The sequence below is a fragment of the Pieris rapae genome, chromosome 8 (genome assembly GCF_905147795.1).
Source record: "Pieris rapae chromosome 8, ilPieRapa1.1, whole genome shotgun sequence".
In the NCBI taxonomy this organism is placed as follows: domain Eukaryota; kingdom Metazoa; phylum Arthropoda; class Insecta; order Lepidoptera; family Pieridae; genus Pieris; species Pieris rapae.
Genome location: NC_059516.1, coordinates 3905255 through 3922034, shown reverse-complemented (window position 1 = coordinate 3922034; position 16780 = coordinate 3905255). Strand labels below are relative to the sequence as shown.

Genomic DNA, 16780 nt, shown 5'->3' with positions numbered 1-16780 from the left:
GTCGAAACGGCACGAGTTACCATGTAGTCTAGATTTATTTCTAAAATACATGCATACTCAACATATGTTAATACTGGTATTTTATTGAAATAAAAATATCTGAAAAACTTAACGTGATTTCTGAAATCTGTAAACGGATGTGAGTTTTTTTAGGATTTGTGGCTAAGAGCGTTTTCACATTATCCGATCCGATATCGGTGTAGGACCCAATAACCGATATCCGATAAGCCGACACCATATGCTATTTTCACATATTTCCGACAAAATCGTTCCGATACGGCCATTTGCTCTTTAAGCTTAGTGCGCGCAGGTCATCATGGCAGACTATAATAGAAAACTTTATTTGCTGTATCTATTATATTTGAGACGCAAAAAAAGATCTGTTCACAGACAGTATTGGATACATCCCATCGTGGAAGCTACATATTCAGAGGGAGCTTTTTATACTCTTTTTAGCAAGCTGCAAAAAGCACCTAGCAAGTTTTTTAATTACTTTCGTATGAGTGAATCCACATTCAATTATTTGCTAATTCATCTCATTATATCGTATTTATATTATATATTATTTAAATGAAGACGACGCCATGATGACTACCAAACTGTAAACAATGGCCGCCACGCATCGGGGTCTACGCACACAGAGACAATTTAGATACACATATAGCACACATACAAACATTATCGCCCGACGGCTCACAGGTGTCCGATAGTGCCGCCAGCATATCGGTGTCGGCTCCGATATCGGGCCGGACAATATGAAAGACAGGTACATATTTCATACATTTTACTTACCCCGATATCGGATCGGCGTCCGACACCGATATCGGATCGGGTAATGTGAAAACGCTCTAACAGTTAGATTTATGTATAAACGAGCGCAATAGAAATCACACGAAACTTCCTTCATTTATCTTTTGTCGATAATAAAAAATAATAAATACATAATAAAAAGTTAGTTGACGTTTTCGTATTAAATTTTTTTAAATGAATTATCAAATGGCTAAAAACCAAATGTTTTATGTATATTAGGAGAATGTATATATATTTCAAATAATTTTGTGTGTTAATTCTTATCCAATTACGTACATGAGCACGTGCACGCAGCACGCAAAATAGATTATCACGCTTAAATATTATTCACCATATACCCCCTTTTTGAAGTCTGTTAAAACAGTTCATTATGATCAGGATTTAAATAAAATAACAATTTCATAACTATTTTATTATACATTATAATTTATGCTTATATAACATATCACATTTGAAATTATCTTCAAAATATGACATTTATCTACAAAGTCCAAGATCGTGAAAAAAGAAGCTTTTTTTAAGACATATTATGTACATCATAATTTTTCTTCTGAAAGGTAAAAGTTTAATTAAATACTTGTGTTAAGAATGTATGATTATTCCATTATTTTCACGATCCATGCTCAATTTAACGGTATAGGTGATCAGCTTTAATATTAGTGGCTATCTCGCTCTCCCATTTATCACCATTTGTTAGTAACTTTTCCTTATTGTAGAGAAGTTCTTCGTGAGTTTCTGTCGAGAACTCAAAGTTAGGACCTTCAACAATTGCGTCTACGGGACACGCTTCCTAAAAATTACAAATTTAAATATCAAAATAAGACATGTATAATTATTAATAAATAATACGATATAAGTATTCCAACTACATCACCTACTACATAAAAATATATCTAATAATAATATATATATATATTAATAATATATTTTTATGCAGAAACATTTGGCTAAATTAGAAGTTTAATGTGTAAAATATGTAATAATAATATGTTCTATCCATGTAAATAAGAAATGTTATTTATTAATAAAAGAGGCCTTTTAAGTATTACGTAAGCGGATTTACTACAATCCAATCCTAACCCTAGTCCTCTTGTCAACAAAAGTAAGCAAAACTCTGAAAAATAATAGTATATAAACGTAATATTTTTTTATTTTTCATTGTCTATGTTTTCAAGCATAGTGAGGGTAATATGAAAAGCTAAAAATAATTACTCTTGGCGTAGAAAATCAAAGAGCCCCCCAATCCCCTATAGTGCTTACGTTATATTTGAACGTCACCAAATCAGAGATACTTTTTGTTTTAACAAAGGATATCTTTATTTAACGAAGGAATATTTAAAATTCAGCAATCTCATATACTATTGAGAGTGTTGGTAACAACTGAATAAATTAGTAATGTTATAAATAAATATATGTATGTGTATACAATATAATAATATATTACCTGACAAAATCCACAGTAGATACACTTGGTCATGTCAATATCGTATCGCGTTGTTCGCCGAGAGCCATCGGCACGCTCTTCTGCTTCAATTGTGATTGCCTGAAATAACATATTAAAGTATATAACTCAGATACTATAGTACAATCTCGCAATAGGGCACCGTATCAGATACACTATTACTTCTGCTTCGTTTTAGTTCCTATCACAAACAATCAAACCTAATCTCAAATGCTGGCATTGCATTTCTTTCTAAACATGGCAATTTAAATATAATTCAATAAATTTATCTTACTTTTTTTAAAGTATTTATAAAACTGATAGACTTAAAAATGAGTATATTTTTATTTCTAAATAAAGTTTAACTTTATCTTTCATTTGCAATATATTCTACACCTATCTTTTGCACACAAATTTTCAAGCTATTGATTAGAAGCTTCATACAAAAGTGTCTTTTGTATTAAGTTCACATGCAAAGAGCCCATTACAATCTTTAGAATTTTCTATATGTGTACTATATTTAAAACAGTATTACCTGTGCAGGACAAATTGCTTCACATAGTTTACAAGCAATGCATCTCTCTTCTCCAGAAGGATAACGTCTAAGAGCATGTTCACCTCTAAACCTGGGAGAAAGGGGCCCTTTCTCAAATGGATAATTAATAGTTGCAGGCTCCTGAAATTAACAACATACAATACTTAAGTTTAATATTGTTATATACAGTGTAAACTTCATGTTATTAGTGATTTAATGTGAAACTCTAAAATGTTAACAAATACTTAACAATAACTCTCTATACTGTCAGAAAATATGATCATTTAAAACAAAAAGCACAACCTTAATAAAAAAAAAACAATGTTGTGACATTTTTAGGGCTGTGACACAGATTTTTAAATCTGTTTTATGACCTGTTAATCTATTAGATAAATAAGTGAGCCGTCTGCTGTGCCTGATGTACACCTTTGACTTTTTGGGTCTAAGGCAAGCTGGTTTCCTCACAAAGCTTTTCTTTCCCTATTCAGGCAAATGTTAAATCAAACAATGATTATTATTTTTACTATTCATTATATTGTATTATTAATTAAATAAAAAGAAAATCCATTGGTGCACAGCCAGGGATCAAACCCAGGGATGAGATTCGCACACTGTAGCCACTGGGCTACTGTACTGCACTGTAGCACTACTCTAAACTCTCTCCACAAAACGCTAGTGTTAAGAAATATCTAAACTGCACTGTCATTATTGTCTGGTCAAACATATAACTCTACAAGTAGTATATTATTTTGTTGTATATAAATTATACATAACAAGCATATATTATATTATAATCAATGAATAAATATATATATTAGAATCAATAACAAGGCAAAGCATGTCACATATACTCACAATTTGAGTGTCATTATTTAAACCTAATTATATAAAGAAAAGCTTACTTTGAAAATATGAGCAAAAGTAACAGCAAAACCTCTGATCAACTCTGTCCAGAACATTGTCTGTGCAGCTCTATCTGTCATAGCCTTAAAGCTCATATCTGGATCCTCAGCATTCACATATTTATATCCAGGTACTTCTGTTGGGTAGACTTTTTCAGGTTTCCCCTCACTTGGTGTACTATACTGAGCATGACGAAGCACAGAGCTACTGCTATTGATGGCTCGAACTAAAAAAATATAGTCATAAGTTACGTTTTAGTTAGTAATTTAAACTTTACTATATAACATTTGAATTAATTTTAGGTAACAATAACACAAATTTCTTGCATTCATAAGGTTAAAATTTACGAGGTATAAGTGAGAATAAAAAAATCTATTTGCCCAGACGAATTAATATTAAATAAACACCTAGTTACTTCTACCAGCTGATAACTTTAAATCATTAATATAAGGTTATAGAGAATTGCGTAACGTAATTATCACTATATTGGCAGCATTTAAAAATTTGGATAAAGAGCAATAAAGAGAGAATTAATATTACCTCTCGAAGTCACCGAAAATATCTTAGCAAGAGACATTATATTGTTTTTAAGTTTTGCGACTCGAATTTATTTTATTCAAGAACGCAGAACATTATTGGGCTCTGACAGTTGTCTTGTGTGCTATCGTCTATCCAGTATCAATGTCAGTGGTGAAAAAAATAAAAATGTGAAGTGACTTAACTTAAGCTTTTAACACAAATGTATTTTAAAGTTATTTTTTACCACCAACATCAATTGTTTAATTTAGATTAGTTTAAAATTTAAATGCTTAAAAAGCGTAATGGATATTGTTGACGTAAGCATGAGTTTTCCATCAAATAGTGACATATAGCTATTTGTCACACACAGTTTTCAACATTGACATCTTTTTGGAAAATCAAACGACGAAGCTCGTAGTTATCATCAGCTTCAAAACAAAAGTGACGTTTACAAAATCTTGTTGGTGTCTTTAATTTTGCGATAATTTTGCCACGCACCATGGGAGATACTCAAACTCCTAATGTTGATTCAACAAAACCCGGTCCAGGGGATGAATGCCAACCAGAGGAGGTAAGATCATCCCATTATTTATGAATGGCAAATCTTTAATATAGGCTCACTCAAAAATGTTCTGATTAGGACCGGCGGCTCTTTGGAGGCTTAGAATTTCAAGTTTCTGAAGTAGTCGGACGATTAGAAGCCGTAGTCAATTCTCAGGAATCCCAAGAAAGCATGGAAGAGGAAGAAAAGAAGCCAGAACCGCGAAAAATCAGCGGCAATTACTTTGAACCAGAAGAAATGGCAATGGATGAAATTTTGAAGGTTTTAGAAGATCTCGTATTGAAGACTGATCCTAGTTGTGAAAATACCGAGCCACCGCTACTTCCGACGGATGCTGTTACGCGTGCTGCTATATTGTCCCACAGTATTTCGGCTCTTTTTGGTAGGCTTGAAAGAAATCATGCGGCAAGGCTTGGAGCTCATATAGCTAGTGAAACTACACTTTGGATGTCGCATATGTTTAAGTAAGTACTAATGACTTTAAAAATATATTTGATAAAGAAATAACACTCCTATAAAAAAACTTCACTACAAACATTTTATTGTAATATTTATCAATTTTAATGGAATACTTAGATATATAGATACCACAGTTTATTAATCAGTGATCACTGATAACTGTAAATTTGAATTATAGCAGGAAATAGCGGACCAAGTCCTTGATAAGAATCTAATAAAATTGTTATCAGAGAAAACAATTAATTTAACTAGCCTTTTCAATTGGTAAATAAAGCTTTGTGTTTTCTAATGTAATAATAGATTTTCTTTTTGTACTACTACTACTACTGCTAGGTTTTTTTAATATAATATATAAAAACATACTCAAGTAATTAGTTTAAAATAATGAAAAGGATATTAAAAATGACAGCTAACTCATAATATTTTTACATTCCTATTTACATAGATCTAAAGATGTATAATTTTTACAAGGTTTATTAGTAAACATCAAACAACATTGTCCACTATGCCTTGGACTCTTTACAGATGATTAAACTGCAAACTGTAAACACTGACAGATATTTGCATTTCTTACGTATGTGGAACAATTCTTTGTTTTATACCAACAATATACATTTCCATGTATTTTGAAAGTTTAAGAACTATGTTTACAAATGTTTTTAAAATAAAATAACATTGGGTTTACTTGTTTGCTGGAAAGATAATTAATTTTTAATATACAAACTTAATCTTGCTGTTTAGAGATATTATCAGGTTTACAGACATGAGAAATGTGTCTGTGTTTTTTTATTCGTAAAGATGGGATATTAAAGTGAATATTGATACATTTCAGACTCACAGACTATAGTGCATACTACCACCAAGAACACATGGAAGGTTTAGTTAGAGTAACAAGAATGTTGCTGCATCACAGATACCCACGTTACTTAGAGGATGGGGGTTAGTTATTTGTATATATTGCTACACAAAATATTAATATAACCCTTCATTTGCTTTACTAAAATATTTTTATTTAATAATATTACTTATCAAAAAAATTTGCTGCTCCATGTACAATACAGGATCTTTTGAAATTTATTCTAGTATGCTTTGGTTTTCTGAACTTAGTCTATTATTATCTGTTTAATTTCAGCATTGGCATTTGCAAGCCGTCTACCGAGTATATACAGCTGTGTAGCAAGTCCATTGGGGGTTGTCCAACATTTGTGCAGACAGCTTGGGCTTCCACTTGCCTGTGTCAGACCAGTGCCTGTTGATGCTACTGGTAATTTAGTGACTATTAATTTTCTATACCAAAATGAAAGGATAATTTTTAACTTCATGTTGTTAATTAGTAATAAAAAATTTAGCTAAACATATCACACACTACTGTATTATTATAAGAGAGAGAAGTAGAAAAACATCAGGATATTTATAGCTTATTTACTTAATTACTTTTCAGGCCGCGGAATCGACATAGAAGCACTGGACAGGCTTTGTGAAGAGGATATTAATGGTAACCGAACCCCACTTTTAGTATTAGGTGAGGTGGGTGGACCTCCATTGGGCACTGGGTCGGCACTTCGACCCCTGGCTGAGATCTGTAAGAAACGGAACCTTCACCTTCACGTCAGAGGACATGCATTGGCTTTACCCGCTGCTTTGAATAGAGATCAGGTAATTTAATATAATCAAAGTCTTATTATATCTGGCTATTGTAAATAAATGGTTAAGCGTGTGTACTTTGAACATTTGAAATCTGGGTGTGTATTAATGAAGTTTTCTTTTATACGGAGAAATAAAATTGTGACGTCATATTGCTGAAATAGAATAACAACTCTTAAACTGATACCTGTCAGGCACAGAAGATCTTTGAAAAATAAAAATGATTAAAGACAATGCACAATGCTGTTCTGTTGATTGCAAAAAAAATTTGCTGATACAACGTCATTTCAACATGCATCCTCAGGATTGAGAGTCACACACTTAAGCCACTAGGAAAACACTGAAACACTTTTTTTTTTTGTTTTTTTACTTTATCTTGTCTCATAAGTAATGTATTTAAGAAATGTCTTGGCTATAGATTTGTTATAAAATTGTGTATCTTAATATGTTTTAATTAAATTTCAGACCTACAATATAGCCGATTCTCTTACACTTACTCCCGGTTCTTGGTTCGGCGTTCCCGGATTACCCACTGTCGTATCCTTTTTAGTCAAATCATATATAGGACTAACCTTCTGAAAAAGTCAAAAGTTCTATTAAGTTCTAAGATATATTTATGGCAGTTATTGAAGCGACCATACAAAATCGACTAGTGTCCATCCTAAGAAATGTAATGAAAATTTAATTAAATCGTTTATTTGCTAAGATAGAAAGAATTTGTTATAAATATATAAATAGGCACGCAAATTTCATATTAATTTATTTATAATGTCATATAATACACACTTTAACATTTCATAATAATAGTCATCTTTCTTAACCAGCTTCAGACATTTTATAGAATACCAGAACCTATTACAGCTAATGACCACTTGAAGGGAGTGAATGCGGTGAGTTTTATATTTATTAATTATGCGAAAATCGAATTGTTTCCATAAATTGAACCCAGAACTCTCTAGTTTATAAGCGTTGTGTTTAGAATAGTCTATATTCTAGGGATTTCTATATTTTTTTCAAGCAAATTTTATTTTATCTTTAACATATTTAGACTTGCCTTTAGTATTTGAAACTTTTTATAAGAACCCGAACAATGTTATTTTTATTGTATTTTTTTATATATGTAGGTATGACCAAATAATTATATATCTTAATATATATATTTCTTGTGTGCGTGTGTATGTGACTGAACTCCTCCTAAACGACTGGACCAATTTTGATGAAATTTTTTGTGTGTGTTCGTGGAGATTTGAGAATGGTTTAGATTCACAATTTTGTCCGCTGGACAATGTTTCTTTAAATTAATTAGTAGTTGTAGATTTTGGAATGTTTTACATTGGATCCGACAGACGGCGCTACCATCGCACTGTCAAATTTTAAATAATATTCGAATTCTAATTTTAGTCTGTCCCGACAGTTAGCGCTGCGATCAAATTAAAAAAAAGTTTAGTTATCATTGTGTTATTGTAGACCATGTGCTGGATCGTTAGATATTGTCATAACATTTGAATAATAATTTTCATCAAAATGGTCCAGAATGTTTTAGCTTATTAAAAAAAGTTTGACATTTTCAAATTAAAGACGTATAGACAGGACAACGTCTGTCGGATCCGCTAGTATTATATAGAAATACAATATATATATTAATTTCGTTCAAGGCGGGTAGTCGCGAAGGGACATTAGCGGTGTTAGCTGGCCTTTGTAGTGGGTCTGGTCGTCTCAGCGCACTTCCATTGTGGACCTGCGCACGCGCAGCTGGTGCTAAACGGCTGTCAAGGAGACTCGATGCGGCCTTTAGATCTGCGAGGGCAGCACGCGCGCTGGTTGCAAGTGCCGATTTAAGGGTTTTGGTTAGTTTTATGGTTTCTATAGAATAAGGTTTTTTTAACGGCCTGTTTCACAATGTATGGATAAAGTGCCAAATAGCTATGCAATACATAAATTAATCGAAAGATAAAAGTTCCAAATAAGATACTTCGCATTTCATGACGTATAGCGCTATCTGACAGTCGTGAAACGCAAAAATACTGTTTATCCTACCAATAAGTAACAAATAGCTTATTTGGAACTTATCCGGACATTGTGAAACAGGCCCTAAATGTCTCAATACAGAAACAATAAAACAGGTGTAGAAATTTGTCTCCAATTTTCGATTAGGTTATAAGATATTAATAACTCGTAATTGGGGTAAATTTTATGAGTTTATATACTCGGAATATTCTTTTTTTTCCGGAATTCGAACCTACCACTTCTTTTAAACTGTAATGACCAAATATTTTAATTACTCGAAATATTAATGTATTGTGTTATAATCGTTATTGAATTAATATAGTCACATTTTAAACGATGTATTTAACACATATTTATATTCTGTGATAACAATTTTCAGAGTGAACGACCGGGCGGCGATGAACCACCAAATCTTGATATTGTTGTAAGTAGTTTTTTTTAATTAATATTTATGATCAAAATAAATCTAATTGTTTTAGGTATTAAAATTAAATAATCGGTAATATTCCCTGAATTTAGATTAAATATTTCATAAATTTAAATTCTTTATATGTAATTAAGAACAAAAAACTTTGTTTTTAATTTATTATTATTTATTATTTTAGATATGGAGTAATGCAATATCCTACAAACATTGTTTAAAATAAAAAAAGTTGGCGATTAAAAAGAGTGGCGGAGAGTTTACTGCCAGTTCTTCTCTTCCGATCTACACTCTTGATTTGAGAACTGGCAGTAAATGTTAAATTAGAAGCATTTAATATGTATTTCCTTTTTTGATGTTCATAAGTGTACATTGTATTATCTATATGAATAAATGGTTTTGATTTATTGGTGTACATGTATTAGTATGTAAAGGCATTACCATTACTTACCTTTAAATGTGTTTTGAACTTTGCAGGATGCCCTGAGCCAGGCATCGGCCTGTGTGGCTTTTCAGTTCGCGCCTCCCGGAGTTGAAAGACCGCCGCCGTACTTCGACAAACTAAACTCTTGGCTGGGACAGGTGTTGCAGAGGGAATCTGATATGGTATGTACAGAAAAGACTAATAATACTGCGAAATCATTTTTTATTTTGTACTAAAATGATATTATCAGCAGAGCAGTGTTGGCCTAGTGGCTTCAGCATGCGATTCTCATACCTGAGGTCGTAGGTTCGATCCCCGGCTGTGCACCAATGGACTTTCTTTCTATGTGCGTATTTAACATTTGCTCGAACGGTGAAGGAAAGCATCGTGAGAAAACCGTCATGTCCTGGACCCAAAAAGTCGACGGCGTGTGTCAGGCACTGGAGGCTGATCACCTACTTGCCTATTAGATTTAAAAATGATCATGAAACAGATTTAGAAATCTCAGGCTAAGACCTAAAGAGGTTGTAGTGCCACTGATTATTATTATTAAAATGATATTATAGTTTATTTTTGTAACAAATAAACTTAACTAGTATAATCAAACTCAAAATATCTTTATTCATATAGGTAAAGAAGAATTGACTTTGACTAATAATGTAAAATGTATATTAGGATTTTTGAGTGTTGGCATTGTGTGTAGCAGAATATGCGAACGATTACATTTGAACCTTAATATTTTTTACAATATTCTTGCAATAAATAAATTATTATTATTAACAAGTAAACTTATGAATGTCATAAAGAAAATTAAATTAATTGTAAATAAGTATAGTAAGATAAACTATATTTATTTTAAATAATAATAATATAAAAAATAATAGTTGTAATAAATATAAAAGTAGATATAGTTATTAATAAAAATACTTAGATTATAGTAATTAAACTTTTTTACACATATTACCCACACATTGTCTATGCTTAAAAACGAAATGCATTTTTGAGGATTCTTACAAAAAATATTACGGTTTTGTACTCTTATTGTTGTGTTTTACTTACTTTTGCTGATAAGAGTGGGAGATAAATTGCAGAAAACTGCTTACCTAATACTCGAATGGCCCCTATATTTTTTTTTTTTTTTCAGCACCTAATATCTATGTATATAATTACGGATTCATAAAATATATTCTCAAAAGTATACCCTATCTTTATCTATCTTTATAGAATTATAGACAAATCAAATAAATACAGAGATATTTCAGATTCACATAGAAGTATGCGAAACAGAAAGTTATGGTGTGGTCCTGAGGTATTGTCCCCTCGAAGGGTCCCTCCTGGAAGAGGATTCAGTGGAAGCATGGGCCTCTGTTCTAGAAGCTCAGCTGCATGTCTTACACGCAACTGTGGCCTTGAGAGAACCGTTTCAGGAGAGAGTGGCTCAGCATCCGGCGTTACGGCTGATCCATGTACCGGGATGGGCTGGTACGTTTAAACGTTTAAGCCTGTGTTTTAATAATTAATTTAATTCAAGTTTTAACAGCTGTCAAACATGTCTTGAAGTTTGACATATTTGACAGTTTTCAGTATTGACACTTGATGGTAAGAAGATTTGACGTATTTTTTTATCTAGAGAAGGAAAGTTATGGATTTTCTTGGCTCCAATCAAGATTTTTTGTATGACAGAAATTAACTTTTTTTTTCAAATTATACAGAGGATTTTCGAGTTTTACGCCATATACATGTCTTATTTAAGAACCGAAGAAATATTAGGCTGGCAACGCATTCACGAGCCGTTTCCAATTACCATGATTTTAAGTATGGCTTCATAAGATATTGTTTCTAAATAATCCGATAAGAATAAAAAACAAATTGATTTACTGTCTGTTAAATTTGTGTGGTTTTTGTCAGGACTTGGTGGTGTCAGATACGTTCCAGCGGGCTGGGAAGACGCACCCCCAGAAGAGATAAACTCGTTAAATAGAAAATTAGTTCACACGTTGCGGGCAACAGATGGCGCTTTTTCATGTAGCGAAGGCGAGGATGGTATGTTTTGTGTAAGGTGAGAAAAAATGCTATTTTTTTTTCATAAATTGTATTAATTCAGATAATTTGACCCTACAATTATTGAATATTTGCAACTATTTCATGCTTTCGTTACTATTAGTCCGGTCAATTTAGACCTAAAAATGTGAGCGAAGGTACATAAATTCCCATCAAGCTGAAAATCAGTAAGATTGTTAAAAATATGATTAAAAATAAAATTTGAAAGTTCCTCACCTTTTCTCTGTATGGAATTTTTTTAATTCAATGTCAAGGTAAAAAAACGATATTCAGCAAAACGGTAATTGACCGGACTATATAGGTGCTCCAACCTTTAGCAGGCTTTAGCAGTATATAAACAATAAGAGAATCACTTACAGAGACTTCTCAAAAGAAGAATGACAATTATTTATTTACTATAAATAGTTGTAATTTATTATGTATGAAGTTTTGTGAGAAATAAAGAAAAATATATTTATTATGGTTTTAAAAAAGTAGTCTGCAAGGTTCTATGGGATTTCTTTTATATTTTCAGATTCGGAATGGTAACGGCAGATACTGATGTTGAAGAGTTGTTAGAATTGGTGCTTTCAGCTGGTAAAGAGGTTGAGGAGAGTTCAAAGGTGCTTACAGATATGACTGAAGTATTAAAAAAAGGTAAATGGCCTTAAAATTTTTGCTAATTTAATATAATGCATAAATGATAAATAAAAAACAGTATTTTAATATAAATAACACTGTCACCGGGAATCGAACCTAAGACTATTACTCTAAGCGAATTTGTCTGGAATTTTCATGTTATGAGCTGCCTGTGCTATTATTTTTAACTACACTTTTGTCTCTTTCTGACAAACTGTTTAACGCTATTATAAAAAGAGACAGATCTACTTAAAATAGTGCAATTTTAATTTATTTTATATAAGTGGATTTAAAATAATATTTAGAAATAATTTTACATAGGGTCGTAATGCCACCAATTAATTATTCCAGGTATAGAGGCTGCTCAAGAAGAGTTGGAGCGGGAAGCCTCCCAAGAAGGGTTATTACGTCGGGTTCCTGTTGTAGGAAGAGTGGTCTCGTGGTGGGCCCCCCCTCCCCCTGTTACCGGAAGACGGCTTCTCCTCACACACGGCGGCACACTGCAATCTACTAGTGATGTATATAGGTAACCTAGTGATCTATGTTATCCTAGTACTTTTTAATAACAGAAGAAACAAAAAATCTAAGATAGCTAATGCCCAAACCCAATAACCTATCTCAATACATTTTTGACCATCTGGTATTATAGATGTCACCGTAAGATTGTAAACATCGTTATATTACAATCTATCCAGTAAGATTGTAAACTATCGATAGATTGTGAACCGTATCATTATGATTGCAATTTAACGCATCATTTTTCGCTTGATTGTAATCTATCGATGGGAAGCGGTCAAATTGTGAACCGGCGTAGGACGGAATGCAACTCGCGCTCTGATTGGTTGAACGGTATGTGCCCCCGCCTCCCCGGCCACACGTCATATTTGTTTGTTATTTCTATTTTTTATAATTTGTGCTTAAAGACATAATAATTGTTGATTTTTTTGAAATTTTTAATTAGAATTTGTGTTTGTAGAATAAATATTTCGTTACAATTTGTTTCTAACATATGTCAGGATTTCTAATTTCCTATTAAATAATAAATTTATTTTATTTAAGTGACACGTCTATTGCATTTCTAAATGAAATGAGACCGACCAATCGGGAAGAACTTGCAGACAGCTGACAATTTGACGCGGGACAGAGTGTAATTTAACGGTTTCACTTCGGTAGATTACAATATAGCGAAAAATTATGCGTTAAATTGCAATAATAATGATACGGTTCACAATCTATCGATAGTTTACAATCTCACTAGATAGATTGTAATATAACGATGTTTACAATCTTACGGTGACATAGACACCTTAATCCTTATTGATAAGTGTGCCAATAACCAATCGAAGGATTGTAATAGCCATCTGTCGAAACGTTTTCCATAGTATTCCACTGGAATTTATGAAATAAAGTAATAGTCGGCGGTGGACTGTCTGACTATATTAAAATTCATCATAATCAATTCAACTTATCCATTGAAGTATTAACATTTAGAGTGCAGCTTCTGATTTCGTTTTAAAAGAAGGGTTATGTTTCACATTTGTTAACTTTTTTATTTATTGTTTACTTTACTGTTGTCATTAAATCTGATGTAATTTTCAGCTGCGTAAAGAGAGATAAAGATGAAGAACCTGCGCGTGCGCATTCGCCATCTCGCCGCGAAACGGTCGAGTAACATCACACACGCCAAAAGCAATTTACATGTCGTATTATAAGGCACGTATCTTGGCCAAATTCTTCAATAAATCGTAGATAACGATAAACGACGACACTGGCCAACTCATTTGTTGCACACTATACCGTACATACAGTCGACTTCATACATTGTCACACCAAAAATTGCTATACTGTGATATCAATATTTTTTTAATTGGCTGTGCCGTTATTTTTCGTCTTTGGTTTTTAATCTGTAGTAAGATAAGATTTACACTGTATATGAGTTACGCACACATATGAAATTTAAACGCTTGTACATTTAAATTTAGAATGTAGTCTATATTCTAAATTTGAACTTTTAATTGCCATAAACGTACTATTATTTACCTTAGCAATACCAGATAAAACCTTCAAAGGCTATAATGTTATAAGTATTTTGTCTCGTTCGTTTAAATTCTATTAACACTGAGATGGAAAGAGACGGTGCTTGTGCTTTATAATTGTTTATTTATGGCTATATAGTACGTTTATATATACATAGTATTTATTGATGTAAAAGTAGTTTTGTTTATATGCAGCCGACTGTATACAACTAGTTTTTATTAAGGTAATGTAATATACCATATTTATTATAAATCCAAAGTTTGATAAGTTCTTAAGTCGAAGTTAAGGATAAAATTTAGAGTTGACACTACTAAGGGCCTGTTTCACAATGTATGGATAAAGTGCCAAATAGCTATGCAACACATAAATTAATCGAAAGATAAAAGTTCCAAATAAGATACTTCGAATTTCATGACGTATAGCGCTATCTGACAGTCGTGAAACGTAAAAATACTATTTATCAGACCAATAAGTAACCAATAGCTTATTTGGAACTTATCCGGACATTGTGAAACAGGCCCTTAGTATGTTATTTTTGGTACTAACCAAAGGTGATTTTAAAATGGTTGTCAATTTGAGCCTCTGGGCCGTTGTCTAGATCGTCTATCAAACTTAAATCTAGTTTCTGGAGCTAATTTTTTTTTCTGTATAAAGACAAGATTGTGACTTATACTCTGATTTTTAATTCCGTAGAATTCTGACAAGTATAATTTTTTGACATGTCAGAGATTACAAACCTTTTTGTCCGGGCACATTTTAAAATTCCAATACGACTAAACATCAGTCTATGCATACATTTTATTTTTCAGTGAATGTATCCATTTTATTAAGTGCGGTGCTCCACATCAAAAGTAGTTTAACGGCGAGTGATAATTAAGTACATTTTCATCACAAACAGTAAAAACCACACAAGTATATATATAATTTTTTTTAAGTTTACTAAATCAGGAATTAATAGGCAGTGATGCCAGCCAAAGACTTTTCGCTTTATCTGTAAATCCACGTTGCTCAATGCACACTTATGAATGTCCGAAATGCTTCTAAATTTACATTTACTGCTGAGAGATTTCAGGTCCACTTCTTCTAAAATTTGTTAATTTTCAGCTTAATTTTACTTCCGCATTGTGGACACACAATTTTGTTTTATGACCTTTATTTGTCAAATTATGAGCTTATAAAGAATGTTCGATTTAAAAAAAAAATAGTTTTACAAAACGGTTACATAGAAACATAACATACATATACAAAACCGGATCTAAACTTTTCAAATCAGAGTTTTAGTAACTTCAATATATATATTTTTATAAATATAGCGTGACCAGAAGATTTAAAATGGGATCTGTAATAGGCAATAAATAAATTAATAAACATACACTTCACGTGAAATACCCATCAAATCAAGGGCTTAGATCGGACAAGATGAACTGGTAATACACAAAGTAGTACACCCTTTTTGCTAAGGTGTTTTACAAAATATTTGAAAGCTCCATCCTGCAAAAGATCATCTTACGCGAGAAATTTGTGTACAAACATACAAACGTATTTGCTGATATGAGTCTCTATTATTTCAAATTCGTACAGTTAAAACATAACTTTTTGAAGTCGGATTAAAATTTGTACTCGGGGCTATTTTAATCTTAGTTTAGACTTTCCTGTGCCCTTCGTAGAAACCACGCACATTAATTTAATTAGTGTAAAATGATATTCCATTATATTTGATACGAAATTTACGATAGTATTATTATTGTACTTAATACTTATCCTGGCATACTGTTAGTTTATAACAATGTACACTCTAATTAAGAGATTTTCCAGCATTTGAAGTCATTAAAATTAAGCAGTGTAGTTGGCCTCATCGTGCTACGTGCGCTATTGGCATTTGTTCCTACGGTGAAGGCAAATATCGTGACAACCGACACACTTAAAGCATCAGACATCAGTGATGCCAACTTGGGGGTTTCCCCAAAATTTTGGGGGAAACAAGATGTCCCCCCTGGATATCTTGTTTCCCCCTTTCTTTTTTAGGGAGTACTTTATTTAAGAAATTGACGAAATCGAAAAAAATTAAAAAAACAAGAATTATTTCATCACATTGTTTTCTCATTGTTCATTAATATTATTCGGTCACTAACAGATATTAAAACTGTTGTAATTATGTGAAATGTATTCACATAATTACAACAGCTAGTTTTTACTACTTCAACGTATTTTTAATTCATTCATTTAAAACTTTAGGGGTTTTTGATCGACATTTAATGGTATTTGAATATGGTTCTAGGGGGAACATTTAGTAGGAGTTGGCATCACTGACAGACATGTTTCAGACGCAGAAGACTGTT

General features: G+C 32.2%; 2 protein-coding genes across 2 annotated transcripts; one reads left to right on the top strand and one right to left on the bottom strand.

The window, feature by feature from the left end:
- Positions 1 to 1361: 1361 nt before the first annotated feature.
- LOC111002821 (NADH-ubiquinone oxidoreductase subunit 8) lies at positions 1362 to 4388 on the bottom strand. Its single transcript, XM_022273071.2, has 5 exons — positions 4230 to 4388; positions 3689 to 3915; positions 2787 to 2927; positions 2255 to 2353; positions 1362 to 1600 (listed from the first exon to the last, which is right to left on the bottom strand). Exons 1-5 carry the CDS (start codon positions 4264 to 4266, stop codon positions 1439 to 1441), a joined length of 666 nt encoding a protein of 221 aa, XP_022128763.1. The 5' UTR covers positions 4267 to 4388; the 3' UTR covers positions 1362 to 1438.
- A 166-nt stretch (positions 4389 to 4554) lies between these two features.
- On the top strand, positions 4555 to 15987 carry LOC111002819 (pyridoxal-dependent decarboxylase domain-containing protein 1). The gene is made up of 15 exons (XM_022273067.2): positions 4555 to 4779; positions 4849 to 5234; positions 6062 to 6168; positions 6362 to 6493; positions 6671 to 6885; positions 7339 to 7410; positions 7704 to 7763; positions 8529 to 8720; positions 9260 to 9304; positions 9779 to 9907; positions 10988 to 11207; positions 11634 to 11784; positions 12301 to 12422; positions 12756 to 12930; positions 14004 to 15987. The coding sequence occupies exons 1-15, from the start codon at positions 4708 to 4710 to the stop codon at positions 14074 to 14076; spliced, it is 2151 nt and encodes a 716-aa protein (XP_022128759.2). The 5' UTR covers positions 4555 to 4707; the 3' UTR covers positions 14077 to 15987.
- The last annotated feature ends 793 nt before the right edge of the window (positions 15988 to 16780 follow it).

What these genes read in the sequence shown, in the direction of transcription:
- LOC111002821 (XM_022273071.2), bottom strand. Translation starts at nt 4,266, where the DNA reads ATGTCTCTTGCTAAGATATTTTCGGTGACTTCGAGAG. An exon ending in ATTTTCGGTGACTTCGAGAG is followed by an intron (nt 3,916 to 4,229) that starts GTAATATTAATT and finishes ATATTTTTTTAG; the next exon opens with TTCGAGCCATCAATAGCAGT. An exon ending in AAGCAATTTGTCCTGCACAG is followed by an intron (nt 2,354 to 2,786) that starts GTAATACTGTTT and finishes ATGTTATTTCAG; the next exon opens with GCAATCACAATTGAAGCAGA.
- LOC111002819 (XM_022273067.2), top strand. Translation starts at nt 4,708, where the DNA reads ATGGGAGATACTCAAACTCCTAATGTTGATTCAACAAAACCCGGTCCA. An exon ending in TTCCCGGATTACCCACTGTC is followed by an intron (nt 7,411 to 7,703) that starts GTATCCTTTTTA and finishes AACCAGCTTCAG; the next exon opens with ACATTTTATAGAATACCAGA. An exon ending in TGCAGAGGGAATCTGATATG is followed by an intron (nt 9,908 to 10,987) that starts GTATGTACAGAA and finishes GAGATATTTCAG; the next exon opens with ATTCACATAGAAGTATGCGA.